Genomic DNA, 17,257 nt, shown 5'->3' with positions numbered 1-17,257 from the left:
GGGGGTCTTCAATGGTGATTTTAAGTCACTTCAGTGGGTGCCTCCAAGGGACTTCAGTGGGTGCCTCCAAGGGACTTCAGGGGGCGTTTCTAAGGGACCTCAGGGGGCACTTCTAAGGGACTGCAGGGTTGCTTCTTGAGGACTCCCTTTGCAAAGGTTTCATTTGCATTTTTATACTGACTCCCCAATCATGGTTTAAACTGGTCAGTGGACTTCTCTAGTGCTCTACAACTGGAAGTCCTCTAGAAGTGGGTGCTTCTAAGGGACTTAATTAGTGTTTCACTGAGAGACCTCAGGAGAACTCCTTTGTAGCTGGGTGTACTTGTCCAGCACATAAGACAATGGACAAGCAAACCCCAGAGACATCAGGCCTATCAGGCCTGGGGTGTTTAGCATGTTACTATTACACGTGGTTCTTTACACTACCCACTCCCCCCCCCCCCCCAACAAAACACACATACTACTGTAATGTGTACACTGATTAACCTTGCCTTATCTGCACAATTACTGACGTCCATCATTCAGACATAATGTTGAGCATGCAGATCATAGAAGATTAAATACAATAATTCAGTCGTGATTCAACAATTTATATGATCTACATGTACACGTATTTGAAAAACAGTTCTTATCAGTATGCTTCATTAAATGTATATCTACACTGTGATCATACAGAGCTGCACAGAGTCTCTATTATCAGTGTATAGTCTGAATGCTACACGGACATGCGCTTCACACATCCAATGTGCAATGTATGCTGATAGCAGTCAGCAGTCCACAGGCAGACACACGTTACAGGCAGATCATCCTCATACATGCATGCATGTCACAATGAAACATCACATACGGGCACATTTGTACATGTCAGCTGTAACCACTGTTGTTAATTCATGTGTATAATAACACACTGCTCTTAACAGTACATGAAGGCCAGCCCTACACATATGTACACAGGCCAATGCCCTAGGCTAGATTACACCATTATTCTAACCTAATGCACTGTCACGGTACGGACTGCAGATGAGATCCGCTCTGTTAATTACATATACATCTACACACGCAAATTTGTCGAGAAGCAAACATTCTGGCATGCATGTAACATGCTACCTCTAATGGTCTAACTCTGAAAATGTAAACCGATCACCAAAGCTGCAGCAACAGGCTACCCAGAGTAGCTCCTACATGTATATCAGATTGCATGTAATAATAGGTCTGACAGTTTTTATACAGGGTATAGTCTTCACCAGTCAGTTCCTTAATGAAGGGAGGGGATGGAGGTGGTCATTGGTGAGGGGTATTGTGGGGAGGGGGAGTATCCAGACAATTCCTTAAGGAGGGGAGAGGATGTGGGTGGTCATTGGTGAGGGGTATTGTGGGGAGGGGGAGTATCCAGGCAATTCCTTAAGGAGGGGAGAGGACGTGGGTGGTCATTGGTGAGGGGTATTGTGGAGAGGGGGAGTATCCAGGCAATTCCATAAGGAAGGGAGAGGATGTGGGTGGTCATTGGTGAGGGGTATTGTGGGGAGTGGGAGTATCCAGGCAATTCCTTAAGGAGGGGAGGGATGGTGGTGGTCATTGGTGAGGGGTATTGTGGGGAGAGGGAGTATCCAGGCAATTCCTTACGCAGGGGAGGGATGGTGGTGGTCATTGGTGAGGGGTATTGTGGGGAGGGGGAGTATCCAGACAATTCCTTAAGGAGGGGAGGGATGGGGGTGGTCATTGGTGAGGGGTATTGTGGAGAGGGGGAGTATCCAGGCAATTCCTTCAGGAGGGGAGGGATGGGGGTGGTCATTGGTGAGGGGTATTGTGGAGAGGGGGAGTATCCAGGCAATTCTTTCAGGAGGGGAGGGGTGGGGGTGGTCACTGGTGAGGGGTATTGTGGGGAGGGGGAGTATCCAGGCAATTCCTTAAGGAGGGGAGGGATGTGGGTGGTCATTGGTGAGGGGTATTGTGGAGAGGGGGAGTATCCAGGCAATTCCTTAAGGAGGGGAGGGATGGGGGTGGGCATTGGTGAGGGGTATTGTGGGGAGGGGGAGTATCCAGGCAATTCCTTAAGAAGGGGAGAGGATGGGGGTGGTCATTGGTGAGGGGTATTGTGGGGAGGGGGAGTATCCAGGCAATTCCTTAAGGAGGGGAGGGATGTGGGTGGTCATTGGTGAGGGGTATTGTGGAGAGGGGGAGTATCCAGGCAATTCCATAAGGAAGGGAGAGGATGTGGGTGGTCATTGGTGAGGGGTATTGTGGGGAGTGGGAGTATCCAGGCAATTCCTTAAGGAGGGGAGGGATGGTGGTGGTCATTGGTGAGGGGTATTGTGGGGAGAGGGAGTATCCAGGCAATTCCTTACGCAGGGGAGGGATGGTGGTGGTCATTGGTGAGGGGTATTGTGGGGAGGGGGAGTATCCAGACAATTCCTTAAGGAGGGGAGGGATGGGGGTGGTCATTGGTGAGGGGTATTGTGGAGAGGGGGAGTATCCAGGCAATTCCTTCAGGAGGGGAGGGATGGGGGTGGTCATTGGTGAGGGGTATTGTGGAGAGGGGGAGTATCCAGGCAATTCTTTCAGGAGGGGAGGGGTGGGGGTGGTCACTGGTGAGGGGTATTGTGGGGAGGGGGAGTATCCAGGCAATTCCTTAAGGAGGGGAGGGATGTGGGTGGTCATTGGTGAGGGGTATTGTGGAGAGGGGGAGTATCCAGGCAATTCCATAAGGAGGGGAGGGATGGGGGTGGGCATTGGTGAGGGGTATTGTGGGGAGGGGGAGTATCCAGGCAATTCCTTAAGAAGGGGAGAGGATGGGGGTGGTCATTGGTGAGGGGTATTGTGGGGAGGGGGAGTATCCAGGCAATTCCTTAAGGAGGGGAGGGATGTGGGTGGTCATTGGTGAGGGGTATTGTGGAGAGGGGGAGTATCCAGGCAATTCCATAAGGAGGGGAGGGATGGTGGTGGTCATTGGTGAGGGGTATTGTGGAGGGGGAGTATCCAGACAATTCCTTCAGGAGGGGAGGGATGGGGGTGGTCATTGGTGAGGGGTATTGTGGAGAGGGGAGTATCCAGGCAATTCTTTCAGGAGGGGAGGGGTGGGGGTGGTCATTGGTGAGGGGTATTGTGGGGAGGGGGAGTATCCAGGCAATTCCTTAAGGAGGGGAGGGATGTGGGTGGTCATTGGTGAGGGGTATTGTGGAGAGGGGGAGTATCCAGGCAATTCCATAAGGAGGGGAGGGATGGGGGTGGGCATTGGTGAGGGGTATTGTGGGGAGGGGGAGTATCCAGGCAATTCCTTAAGATGGGGAGAGGATGGGGGTGGTCATTGGTGAGGGGTATTGTGTGTGTGTGTGGGGGGGGGGGGGGGGGGTATACAGGCAATATACATATACTTTTCTCTTTCAATATGAGATATTTAGGCATCTGTAATTTTTCTATATCAACAGGCTTTACGCAGACACGACAGTGAAAATATTGTCTAAATAACATTAAGGGTGTAACTACAAAAAACTCACAGCCCTATAAGTCCAAAACCAGGACTTCCTAAAGATCACAATTTATATATATGCTGTGCATATTTTTCTGTTGTCTAACATACTATAATTTCTGGTTATTATCAGCACAGTTCTCAGAATACCATCCAAAAATGTTCATTTTCCTATACTTTTCCATGTTATCTTTCACCTCTTTGTGTGCTAGTTGCTGCATTATTAGAGGGAAGAGCTCACACATGCACGGTCTTAATGTCTAGAAGAGTATTGTCCCTTTGATCACAGCAGCTAACCCAGCATGGAAGCAATGAGAAGAAAACAAAACAAAACAATAAAGCAAAAAGGAGGGCGACGGATACATGAACAAAGTCAGTTCCTTACTTGCTTTTACTTACTCTACTTTGCCCAAATGAATGAATGAGGAGTCTCCCAGTTCACTTCATTATATTCTATGACAAAACTTCAAAACTATAGATTTCTCAAACAATGGAATCAGCCATGTTCCAAGATGCCTTGGTAATTAGACGATACTCCTCCAGTCTGAATCACAGCACAAAAGCAAGCAAGGAACTGGCTTTGTTCATGTAGCCCTCTACCTCCTTTTCACCTTAATGTTTCCTTTGTATTCTTTTCTTTTCATTGTTTCACTGCCGGTTTAGCTGCTGTGGACTCTCTTAGCTTGTTCAATTGAATGTTGTCTGAATTATATGCCCTGTATTTCCTGACGATGGCACAAATGTAAGTCAAAAAATAAATCTACCACAATAAATGCCTTGATGTTCTCCGCAGTTATCTTTATTCTCCATTACCTGAAATTAATCAGTAGATCCAACAGATTTTTTTGAGATACCACCTTCAACAGATACCTTAACATTGTTTTATAATAATAATACACAATATGCTTTGTTGTGAATTTTTAAATTTATGGTTATTAATTTGCAAAAAGGGCATCAAAGATGGAACAACGCTTTCATATATATCACATCAGCTAAAGATGAGTTTACAAATGCATAGCATATACACATAAAGACCATTCTGAGCTTACCCTTACAGAAATCTTTCACATGGTGGTTAGCGTGCTAGTGCAACACAATGACACTGGGGTCCTTTCACTAATGCCCGTGAAATCAAGCCCAGCTCATCAGGCTGGCTTCCTCTCCAGTCGTAGGTGAGAAGGTATGTCAGCAACCTGTAGATGGTCGTGGCCACCTCCCACCATTGTATACATGTAAGTCAAATATTCTTGAATATGGTGTAAAACACCAATCAAATAAATCAAGAAATGCCTTGCATCATTTAAAAAAAAATGCAAAACAGTAATTTGACTAAAATATTGCAGTTGCAGAGCTAATGAATGCTTGTCCAGTAAGAAGAGAGGGGAGAGGGGGATTCTGATGACAGAAGTATCCCAGACATATATCACCATTCAACAACACAACTAACAACAACTAAAATATCCAATAATAACTTGCTTGAGGGGAACTCTTTACACGACATGAAAAAATAGTCTGAGATGAGGAGGAGGATTTTCTCTATCCAGGTTGAACACACAAACAACAGGAGTATGGCGATGACGATATCTTACTTGACGGAGTGGACACTGGCGTTGTTGAGTTCTGTGGAGTTAGACAGGGAGGACCACTTCTTCATCGACTGTGGCCCGCATGGCGAGAGGGGGACCCTCGGCCGTTGCCCGTTTCTGACTGGAGTCAAACTGGCATTGTCTAATGCACTCAGGTGACGTCTGGACTCCATCGCAGGTGACTTCTTGGCTGAGGTGGCTTTGAAGATTGGTTTGGACGGCAACACATTGTTTTTAATAGCTGAGAAAAAAACAAGTATGTAATGGAGCACATGAAGAAATCATGGAAACACGCTGAGTAGCTACAAATACAAAGTGAACAAATACATACTGAGTGAATACAAAGCTAAATAGTATATCTGATGAAACACTTCATATTCATATAATGGATAGACCATGGACATATGAACAGAAGTTACGATTTTACATCACAGAGTGACAGAAAACAATCCCAGCCCTTGTCTCAACAATGACAAGGCATTATGATCAATCTTCCACACATTGATGTTCACAAATACATGTACTGTGAAACATACTAACTACCCGCTGACCATAGGCACAGTCATTCAATGACAGAGGTTAATGCTGTACTCCAAAACAAAAAAAAAAACAAACCGCCCATTGGTTCCTGGCAAACCTTCTGATATACAACCAGAGAGGAAGACAGAATGAGCTGGACTTGAACTCACAGAGCGTATAGCAAAGATCAATCACAACCTTTGTTTCAACAAAGACAAGGCACTTCTGACTTCAATATATCGTTATCACAGCTTGAATGAAGCATTATCCAAGGTTTATGTGTCAAAATAGCATGATATTTCAGTCATATCATGGTGCAAGCTCTTCAGAACCAGGAAATTTTATTTATTTGAGTGGTGTTTTTACACCGTACTCAACAGAAATTTTAAAATATACAGATAAATTAAATGTCAACTGTCTGTAAGCACACTATTAGGGGCATAGCTCTCATCAAGGATTAAGTACTGCATGAATAAAACAATACTTACTTAAGAGCTCTGGGTTAGTCCGTCTTTTGAGGACTGACTGGGATATTCTTTTCACTCTGGAGACCCCAGGGGGATCATTGCTGCTTGAACTGTATGTTGTCATGAACAGATTACATGCATGCATGATACACTTACAACACACAGTGCTCACCTTTGTCTGCCTCCAGGTGACTGAGACGCCGAATTACATCAGACAGGGCACTTTTCAAGCACACAACCTCATCCGCCTGCTGCTGAACCTTTTTTTCCAGGGAGATAACTCTTTCACTCAAGTCTTCCTGTTCTTGGCTCAGTAGACCATCTGCAGCATAAAGACAATGGTATCTGGTAAGTATCGTGGCAGGGTAGACAAGTCAAGGCAAGTCTGAAATACCAGCATTCCAGCAAGTCCTGGAAGCCCATACTGACATCTACATGGTACAATGGAGATTTTAAACACAAACTGGCGTAAGACTAAAACGGACCTAACCATAAAACACAAATTAACCAAATACATAAAAAACACTAAGTGAAACTGACCTAACACTAACCCACAAAGTGGCCAAACAGTATCACACAAATGGGCCTAACAGTAACACACAAACTGACCTTACACTGAAACACAGGCTGACCTAACACTAAAACACAGGCTGACGTAACACTAAAACACAGGCTGACCTCGCACTGAAACACAGGCTGACCTAACACTGAAACACAGGCTGACCTAGCACTAAAACACAGGCTGACCTAACACTAAAACACAGGCTGACCTAACACTGAAACACAGGCCAACCTAGCACTAAAACACAGGCTGACCTAGCACTAAAACACAGGCTGACCTAACACTAAAACACAGGCTGACCTAACACTAAAACACAGGCTGACCTAACACTGAAACACAGGCCAACCTAGCACTAAAACACAGACGGATCTAGCACTAAAACACAGGTTGATCTAACACTAAAACACAGGCTGACCTAACAGTGAAACACCGGCTGACCTAACACTGAAACACCAGCTGACCTAGCACTAAAACACAGACAGATCTAGCACTAAAACACAGGTTGATCTAACACTAAAACACAGGCTGACCTAACAGTGAAACACCAGCTGACCTAACAGTGAAACACCAGCTGCCCTAACAGTGAAACACAGGCTGACCTAACACTAAAACACAGGCTGACCCAAAACTAAAACACAGATCTGACAGTTTCAAACACAAATAGACCTGACGCTGAAACACAGACAGACCTAACACAAACTGGTAACACAAAAATAGAAACTGGTCCAACACTAAAACACTAAATTTTTGCTTGTATGTATGTATGCTTTGGGTTTTAAGTCATACTGAACAATTTTTCAGTCATATGACAACAAGGAGTCATTCAGTGTGTGTACATATACAGTCTTCTTCTTGTGGCACTACGAGTCAATGCTGCCTTAACTGAATCATCACTAACTGTGATCTACTCAGTGATGACAAACTGCGATGACCAACTGTGATGATCTATTCAGTGAAGACAAAATGTGATGATCTGAGTGATGACCAAATGTGATGATCTACTCAGTGAAGACTGATTGTGATGATCTGAGTGATGACCAAATGTGATCTACTGTGTAATGACCAACTGTGATGATCTACTCAGTGAAGACCAACTGTGATGATCTGAGTGATGACCAAATGTGATGATCTACTGTGTAATGACCAACTGTGACGATCTACTCAGTGAAGACCAACTGTGATGATCTGAGTGATGACCAAATGTGATGATCTACTGTGTAATGACCAACTGTGATGATCTACTCAGTGAAGACCAACTGTGATGATCTGAGTGATGACCAAATGTGATGACCTACTGTGTAATGACCAACTGTGATGATCTACTGAGAGATGACCAACTGTGATGATCTGAGTGATGACCAAATGTGATGACCTACTGTGTAATGACCAACTGTGATGATCTACTCAGTGAAGACCAACTGTGATGATCTGAGTGATGACCAAATGTGATGATCTACTGTGTAATGACCAACTGTGATGATCTACTCAGTGAAGACAAACTGTGATGATCTGAGTGGTGACCAAATGTGATGATCTACTGTGTAATGACCAACTGCGATGATCTACTCAGTGAAGACCAACTGTCATGATCTGGGTGATGACCAAATGTGATGATCTACTGTGTAATGACCAACTGTGATGATCTACTCAGTGAAGACCAACTGTGATGATCTGAGTGGTGACCAAATGTGATGATCTACTGTGTAATGACCAACTGTGATTGATGCTTTTGTAGTCAATGAACTAGCCCCATCACCCAAGTTAGGTGTTCTTTATGAAAGTGAACTTATGTTACTTTACCACGATGCATATGACAGCAACCCTGAGTTTAAAATCTACCAGACCAGAGTGCCCCGGACATACCACTGACACTTGGCAAGTTTCTATTTATTTATCTATTTATTTATCTATTTATTTGATCGGTGTTTTACACCATACTCAAGAATATTTCACTTATACAGTGGTAGCCAGCATCATGGTGGGAGGAAACCAGGCATAGCGCATCAAGTTTGTAAGAAATATTCCCACAATTTTGCTGTACAGATATGCACAGCCTATATTTGTGTAGGACAGGTGGTTTTCAACAAACATTAGACAGTGTAACTGGCCACATATCCTCTACCTTTTGTCACTAAGACTCTACAAAGGTTGAGAGCAGAACAATCTACAATGAGCAAGGGAAGGCCCTTTGAAAAACAATTTCCTCCAGAAACAGAGTACATGTATGCAGAAAATGACCACAATCATAATATACAGGAACTTGGCGTACATTCATTCTTCATTCCTGAAGTACTATGGTGTCAATGATCTACCATTTCACACACTGCTGGCATTTTCCTGCCATTCCTGTCAGAACCTGTCTGAGATAAGTGAGCAAACTAGCCACACAAATGGTGTTAGACAAATGATGACTGGGTGTCTATACTGCTACCTTTCTCGGTGTTTATCTGAGCTCCACTTTCACTGGTGCCATTCTCCAAGCTGTCCTCTAGCTCCATAACTACAAGTGGATGTGAGCAGTGTTAGATGTCAGCCTAAGGCACCTGCACAACATGGACAGTTAGGTGTCCCCCCCACAGTGAGGCCCATGTGAGCAGGTTGATGCCTGACAGCAGGGGGGGGGGGAGTAGGGAAGGGGGCTGGGGTTTGGGGGAGAGGGGACTTGGCTTACTCTGCCAGCTCAGGGGACCTGGCACCAGGCCATAAATCCTACATAGCCACAACCTTGCATTGTAAGTACCCAATGCAGATTCAATGCCTGTACCTGATCATAGTTTACCCCTGACAATCCAGTGTTACAGCATGCCACCATAGTGCACTGCTCACTGACCGCACATTTGTGTCACAGAGGGGTCAGAAGTCACCCACATGCAGCGTAACCTTCACCTCTGGCCTACGTTTCACATGAAAGCACCCAGCACAGGAATGTATGCACTTGCTCCTTGTACAATGTAGGTCAGGTAGCACCTTGTAAACTACCCAGGTACCTCAATAATCCACTCCACCTGACTCAACAGCCTAAAAATTCACACTGGTTATAATCCCCATTTATAACATCCTGAAGGTGTATTGCAACAACAACAACAACACTTATACAACACTTATACCAAACAACAAAGGAATATTTATGCCTGAAAAATAACAGTAACATAGATTTCAAGAAGTCCAATTTCTTCTACTTCAAAACTAGTCAAAACACCTGTTTCAAAAGCTTCGAAATAAATCTTAGCAGGTCAAATTATTGGCAGGTTTATTTTGAGGGTTCTTACTCTTATTAGGTCCCCTTAACCTGCATGCTACACGTTCTATCACACAGATAGTATATACTGCAGGGTGAAGTGTGGGACAGAGGGGCAAAGACTGACCTAAGAGAGAGTATTCATCATGCAGGTTTTACTGACCAGTATGGCTGTGGAACAGAGGAAGAGGGAGTATTCTAAGCAGGGTGTGGGGACAACCACAGCCCCTGGGTGAGAGGGTGAGCACTGGTCAGGACAGCTATGCCATCACCAAGGGACAGGGAACCAAACAGCCATGTGAGGTAACATCCAGCTGTTGAGTAAGAGATACTACATCTTTGTTAGGTAACATCCAGCTGTTGAGGAAGAGCTATTAGGGCTGTGTGAAGTAACATCCAGCTGGTGAGAAAGAGATACTACAACTTTGTTAGGTAACATCCAGCTGGTGAGTTAGAGTTGTTACAGCTGTGTGAAGTAACACCCAGCTGGTGAGTAAGAGATCTTACAGCTGTGTGTGAAGTAGCATAAAGCTGGTGAATAAAAGTTGTTACAGCTGTGTGAAGTAGCATCTAGCTGGTGAGTAAGAGATGCTACAGCTGTGTGAAGTAACATATAGCTGGTGAGTAAGAGATGCTACAGCTGTGTGAAGTAACATATAGCTGGTGAGTAAGAGATGCTACAGCTGTGTGAAATAACATCCAGCTGGTGAGTAACTTCACACAGTGAGCAGAGAGATGCTACATCTGTGTGCAGTAATGTCCAGTTGATGAGTAACTTCACACAGTGAGCAAAAATGCTACAGCTGTGTGAAGTAACACTCAGTTGGTGAACAGACTGATGTTATAGCTGTATGAAGTAACGTCCACTTGGTGAGTAACTTCACATGTCTAGTGGTTCAAGTTCAGGGTTTTCTTAAATGGTCTAGCACTGTTTTAATGATATTTTCAGTGATACTTGTCGAGAGCTGACAATTCCTCATACCCCATCTCCAGCAAGCATGGTATGTTCTATTGTTCCAAAAAAACAGGGTGCTTGTTCACCTGGTGCCTTGAATTGCTGAATTTGTACGCTGATAGCTGAGCTAGATATCATCCAGTTATTTACATTACAAACAAGCAAATATCGCAGCTTTTTTTTTCTTTTCGGTCAAACACTTTTTACGCCATGGTGGTAGAAGGCATGTAATTTGTTAATACTATCAAGGTATTTACATTGTACATAAGCAGTTACGATGAAACATGAACTGAAGTAAACTGACCAGAGACTGTGCATTTCTCTGGTTACATGTGGCCATTTGCCAGTTTTCACATTGTGGCCATTTGCCAGTTATCACACTGTGGTTTCTGCTCTGGTTTTAGTTTCTATGCTGTAAGTCTTATATTTAGATGTTATACTGGAGCGCGCACATTTTTCCTATGGACATTTCTCCCTATGGACAAGTACTGCTAATACATGTAACTAACCAAAGAAAACCATATTTTCTTTTCTTGTGTGATGTTGTTTAATACAGTTAACACTGTATACCATTCACAACATTTTTGCGCAAAAACATCAGGGCAGTTTGGAAAGACAACTGTATACATAACACTGTAAATGTACAAAATGTTTCCATCTAATGCAGTGGCCAGCATCATGCCGTGTAAACATTTATATGGTAAAGACCTGTAGTTTGTCTGTTAGTCTGGGTGGGTGAGAGGGCTACTGACCTGTAGTTTGTCTGTTATTCTGGGTGGGTGAGAGAGCTACTGACCTGTGGTTTGTCTGTTAGTCTGGGTGGGTGAGAGAACTATTGACCTGTATTTCGTCTGTTAGTTTGGATGGGTGAGAGAGCTATTGACTTGTTGTTTGTCTGTTAGTCTGTGAGGGTGAGAAAACTATTGACCTGTATTTTGTCTGTTAGTCTGGATGGGTGAGAGAACTATTGACCTGTATTTCGTCTGTTAGTCTGGATGGGTGAGAGAGCTATTGACTTGTTGTTTGTCTGTTAGTCTGTGTGGGTGAGAGAACTATTGACCTGTATTTTGTCTGTTAGTCTGGGTGGGTGAGAGAGCTATTGACTTGTACAAGGATGCTTATTACTGCTGTCAAGGGTTTGAGGGTCTGGGTGGGGATAGGGTTTCTCATTCATGAAAGGATGCTTGTAATTACAAGGGCGCTTGTACCTGCTGCCAGAGGTTTGGGTGGGGGGAGAGAGGTAACTTACAATGACAAGGACACTTGTAACTGCTGTCAAGGGTTGAGGATCTGGGTGAGGGAGAGAGCTACTACCTAGCTATCCTTGCACCTCTATCTATCAGCTACATTATGGTGACTCGATGACATGCAGGTATAATAATCACAGCCATACCTCATCCACGTTCTACAGTCATCATACATAACTCATACAAACCTAAGACACCCGCATAACAGTCCATGCTCAAGTTAAACATGTAGCAAGAATCTATAAAAGTCAGATGAAGAAAACTGATGTAGCATATGTCAATTATCACTGGTGTTAAATTTGGCAAAAATTATTATTTTAAGTACAGGGTTACTGAACACAGACATCTACATGTTCATGCCCACAGTTATTGTCCCCAGAGTATCAATGATGAATGCATCAGACATGTCAGGTAGTCATTTAAAGCAACAACTTCCACAGAAAGACTTACAGTACCAGGGTGTGTGACTGTGACCACCCACACTACCATGGTGTTTGACTGTGCCAGGGAGTGGGACAGTGACCACCCACACTACCATGGTGTGAGACTGTGCCAGGCAGCGGGACTGTGAACACCCACACTACCAGGGTATGTGGCTGTGCCAGGGTGGGTGACTGTGCCCACCCACAGTACCAGGGAGTGTGAATGTGACCATCACAGTGCCAGGACATGTGACTGTGTCCACCCATAGTACCACAGTATGTCATTTTGTCCACCCACAGTACCAGGGTATTTGTGACTGCGTCCACCCACAGTACCAGGGCATGTGACTGTGTCCACCCACAGTACCAGGGAGTGTGACTGTCCACCCACAGAACCAGGGTGTGTGTGACTGTGTCCACCCACAGTAGCAGGGTGTGTGACTGTGTACACCCACAGTACCAGGGAGTGTGACTGTGTCCACCCACAGTACCACAGCATGTCATTTTGTTCACCCACAGTACCAGGGCGTGTGACTGTGTCCACCCACAGTACCAGGGAGTGTGACTGTGTCCACCCACAGTACCAGGGAGTTTGACTGTATCCACCCACAGTACCAGGGTATTTGCGATTGTGTCCACCCACAGTAGCAGGGTATTTGTGACAGTGTCCATCCACAGTACCAGAGTATTTGTGACTGTGACCATCCACAGTATCAGGCTATTTGTGACTGTGTCCATCCACAGTATCAGGCTATTTGTGACTGTGTCCATCCACAGTACCAGGGTATTTGTGACTGTGTTCACCCACAGAACCAGGGTGTGTGACTGTGTCCACCCACAGCACCATGATGTGTGACTGATGAGACAAGACAACAGATACAAATGTGTAACAGATGTAGGCATATGTACACACCTAAGGCGTCTGACAGATCTGTATGATTATCCATGTCCTCCATTGCAGTGGATGTCATGCAGGTAGAGCATCGAAACATGGACGACAGGGCGGGGATAGCCTTCTGCTTAGGGGTCACACACGGTAATCGGGTACATCAGACTGGTTAACAAACATAAACATGCCAATTGTTAATGAAGGATGCAGATAACACAACTACATATCTACAAACATGTTAAACACGGCATCTACCAAGACTAAAGACTAACAAACTGACTCCTTTTTTCAAGGCTTTTGTATATGAACAGGAAACAATAGAGATAATATCAGGCTTTTCTCAGGCAAACTCACCTGAGCATTACCATATTTCAGGCAAAAATGACATAGAGCAATTAAAACATGTCAGAACCTCAAGGCTACAATACAACTGATGTTGGTTTAACGTGTAACTATCCATTTGTTGTATGCAGTCGTCCATTAAGATTTACTGGTCATACGTATAAATGTATGCTAACACAGGACAGTACCCGAATTCTTCAACCTTTTCAATCGTCTCTGCGGCCAATATTTTAAAATATTCAGGGAGTACTATGGGGATTAGAGAACTAATTTTCACATTTTTATGAAGCCTGCATCTTAAGTGACACGAACAAATTTTAGCATCATTTTCATAATGACTGTATGCATAAATTTGACAGAAAAAAAATGACTCATCGGAAAAATAATTCCCTCCTATAATTTCTGTACCAGTTTTACAAGAAGTACTTTAACTTACAAGCAGCTATATGTATTAATATAGAGCTATACTGACATGATTGCAGACAAACTGGCTAAGGCTTTGAGTGTAATTGTCATAATTGAAAGGGAAAATAAACTGAACACACATCAGTGCTTCCTTACCTGAAAATAATACAAAAATTACATACATACAATCTATATTAACTACACAGACTAACTGACAAATATAGCATGCAATACATGTGTATCATATCCACCAACATGTATATAGGGTAAATGACCTAAAATTTGGCTAATGTAATATACATGTATCTGATTCTGATATTTCCGCTGATCTCAGAAAGGTGTTTCACAGTTTGTTTCTAATATATTTACCAATTAAAAGATATGTTTTATGACATTTATGTGCTTCTGTCTGTACTGGACAGAGTCCAGATTTTACACTCTATTTGCCTCAAGGTCATAAAGCAAGGTTAAGGCAATTGTTAAGCATGTCAAAAAGGGTTAAATGTACTCAAGCTTTGCATATAACATGTACATGTAAAGCACAATACTACAAGGGGGATGTTCCATCATCAATGCCCTGTGTGCACAATAACTATAACTACCACAAATTACTAAATCCATGACTCACTGTGTATAGGAATCAACCCTAATGGTTAAATGTTAAGGGTGATATCTCAAAAAAGTATCTTCGCCATAATGCATCTGCAATATTGCAGAAGTGGCATTAAACCATAATCATTCACTGATATTTAACTGAACTTGTATTCATGCCACATGTCTTCTATATGCTAGCTAGTCGGTAGCCTTGTGACCAAATCTATTTTTAGGCTTGAAACTTGGCAACATCAGTACAATGTATCTTCTGACAATAAGATCTATGACATAACATAGGACGAGCAGTCACTCAATAGACTGATCTACGGTATACATGTAAGGAAATACTGAGACTGGATATTTGTCACACCTGGTGTCTTTGGCATGGTACTTAAGTGATGCAGCACTATTCATATGTTGGCTCTGAGGTGCACCAGCCACAAGAATGAATGACTGATTATGGCTTAACGCCACATAGGCAATTTTCCAGCCATATTGTGGTGATCAGCTCAAAAAAAAAACAGTGTCACAATCCTGAAATATTGTACTGATGACAAAGTACATGTATCACAATTTCACAGAAAGTCCAATTTTATTTTTTTTAAATGCTGCGGGAAAACATCTCCAATCACAAAGCAAGGCAAGCATGTGCAAAACCTGATAAAACATGACTTCCACAACCTAATAAATCTGGGAAAAACTTAATGAAACAAGACAAAACTTGATTATAACTGACATACAAAACCTGATAAAACAAGACATAAAAACCTAGTACAACAAAATCAAAAAGGCCAGATAAAACAAAACAAAACCTCATAAAAAATGAATTAATGGTACCAAACTTATGAAAAAAGGCCTACAATACCTGATAAAACATTACATATAAAACTTGATAAATGAAGGCAAAACTTGATAAAGCAAATCCCACAAAACATGATGTATGAGATGCACACTGTAATGAAAATCACAGACGGGCAGTTATGCTGCCTCGAAGGAAATTAATTCACAAACATTTTCACAAATGTTGCAAGTGAACCTCAGTATTTATATACTTTGGGTGAAATGTGTTAATTCACTGGGCTAACCCAGACCAATGTGTACACCAGGGCTAACAAATGTAAAGTTTCAATGGCTTGAGACTGTTGCAGACTGGCACAAGTTTATTCAGTAAATATTGATATTAAGATGTGAATATCTTGCCCTGCCCTGGCTTAAAGCTGGCATTTCATACGTGCGCTTGAACTTTAAGCTGACATTGTTCGAAATCATCTCCAAACACAGCATCCTTTAATAAATGTTCCCATTACACAGCTGTTTTTGTACTGCTATACAACCCACGGCAAAGTTCCCTGCTAAACTACATGTATGCTACAGTAAGTTTGCTGTACTCCATGTATACTACAGTATGTGTGTTGAAGTACATGTACGCTACAGAATATGTGCTATACTACATGTACATGTGCATGTATGCTACAGTATGTGTGCTGAACTACATGTATGCTACAGAATGTGTGCTATACTGCATGTACATGGATGCTACAGTATGTGTGCTATACTACATGTATGCTACAGTATGTGTGCTGAACTGCATATGTGCTACAGTGTGTGTGCCATACTCCATGTATGCTACAGTATGTGTGCTGAACTACATGTATGCCACGGTATGTGTGGTATGCTACAGCATGTGTATACTACATGTATGCTACAATATGTGCACTACACTACGAGCATGCTACATACAGTACACAGTGCAGTCTGCACATCTAACAGCCTGATGTATCAGCAAGACACTTGGCTGCATCACACATGTAAACGCACACATAAAGTAACATGTCTGTCTAGATGGAGAACTGGTATACATGTACTTAACACTTTAAAGAAAATTGTAAGTTAACCATTCCATTCATCCCTGTTAAATATGCTTTTTAATGAATAATGTCTAACGCTAAATTCTGGTTTATACACATTGTGCCCTGCACAAGAATCCACATCTGTTAAGCGTCAGGCAGCACAGACCAGTGAGTCAGAATGCACGCCGGATTATGTACAGGATTGCAGATAAATTTCTTTCTGGCAGCCTTTTTATTTGAAAAATTCTCGAATCTTGGAGAAAATACACATACAAGTAAGTATTATAGATACATCGAACGAAATCTTAATTCAGTATAAACATAGTTTTATATTTTAGTTTAATAAGAATAAATGTTAAAACAAGTTTATATTTCTGTATGCAAAGCAACTCAGTCATCATTAAACTGAGATTTATAACTCACAAGGATGAAATATTATGGTTTTTTTGTTAATACATAACTTGGGCATGCACCATAGTGCTCTTAGCCAGCTTCCTAACCCTCTATCCATACCCCCACACATCCCTCCACCCATATAAATGGATGAGTACAATAGGACATTAGTGCTACATGTTGTACGATAAATTGATCCCCTGTTTTCAGCACAATCGAGAGAAAGGAAAACATGAAATCTGGATACTCAACTCTAGCCACATGTTCAGGGTTTGACTGCACTATAATTTAGACATATCCTCTATTTCGCCTTTCGGTAACA

At 42.8% G+C, this 17,257-nt stretch overlaps 3 protein-coding genes across 3 annotated transcripts; all 3 read right to left on the bottom strand.

Annotated features, from left to right (window-relative positions):
- Positions 1 to 1,354: 1,354 nt before the first annotated feature.
- Positions 1,355 to 2,008, bottom strand: LOC135466893 (uncharacterized). Its single transcript, XM_064744647.1, has one exon. It carries the CDS (start codon positions 2,006 to 2,008, stop codon positions 1,355 to 1,357), a length of 654 nt encoding a protein of 217 aa, XP_064600717.1.
- A 116-nt stretch (positions 2,009 to 2,124) lies between these two features.
- On the bottom strand, positions 2,125 to 2,730 carry LOC135466892 (uncharacterized). The gene has a single exon (XM_064744646.1). The coding sequence runs from the start codon at positions 2,728 to 2,730 to the stop codon at positions 2,125 to 2,127; it is 606 nt and encodes a 201-aa protein (XP_064600716.1).
- A 43-nt stretch (positions 2,731 to 2,773) lies between these two features.
- Positions 2,774 to 9,165, bottom strand: LOC135466891 (uncharacterized). Its single transcript, XM_064744645.1, has 4 exons — positions 9,032 to 9,165; positions 6,211 to 6,360; positions 5,056 to 5,293; positions 2,774 to 2,987 (listed from the first exon to the last, which is right to left on the bottom strand). Exons 1-4 carry the CDS (start codon positions 9,096 to 9,098, stop codon positions 2,774 to 2,776), a joined length of 669 nt encoding a protein of 222 aa, XP_064600715.1. The 5' UTR covers positions 9,099 to 9,165.
- Positions 9,166 to 17,257: the final 8,092 nt, after the last annotated feature.

The sequence above is a fragment of the Liolophura sinensis genome, chromosome 6, assembly GCF_032854445.1.
Source record: "Liolophura sinensis isolate JHLJ2023 chromosome 6, CUHK_Ljap_v2, whole genome shotgun sequence".
In the NCBI taxonomy this organism is placed as follows: domain Eukaryota; kingdom Metazoa; phylum Mollusca; class Polyplacophora; order Chitonida; family Chitonidae; genus Liolophura; species Liolophura sinensis.
The sequence above is the reverse complement of the archived record's forward strand: the minus strand, read 5'-3'. Positions and strand labels throughout refer to the sequence as shown.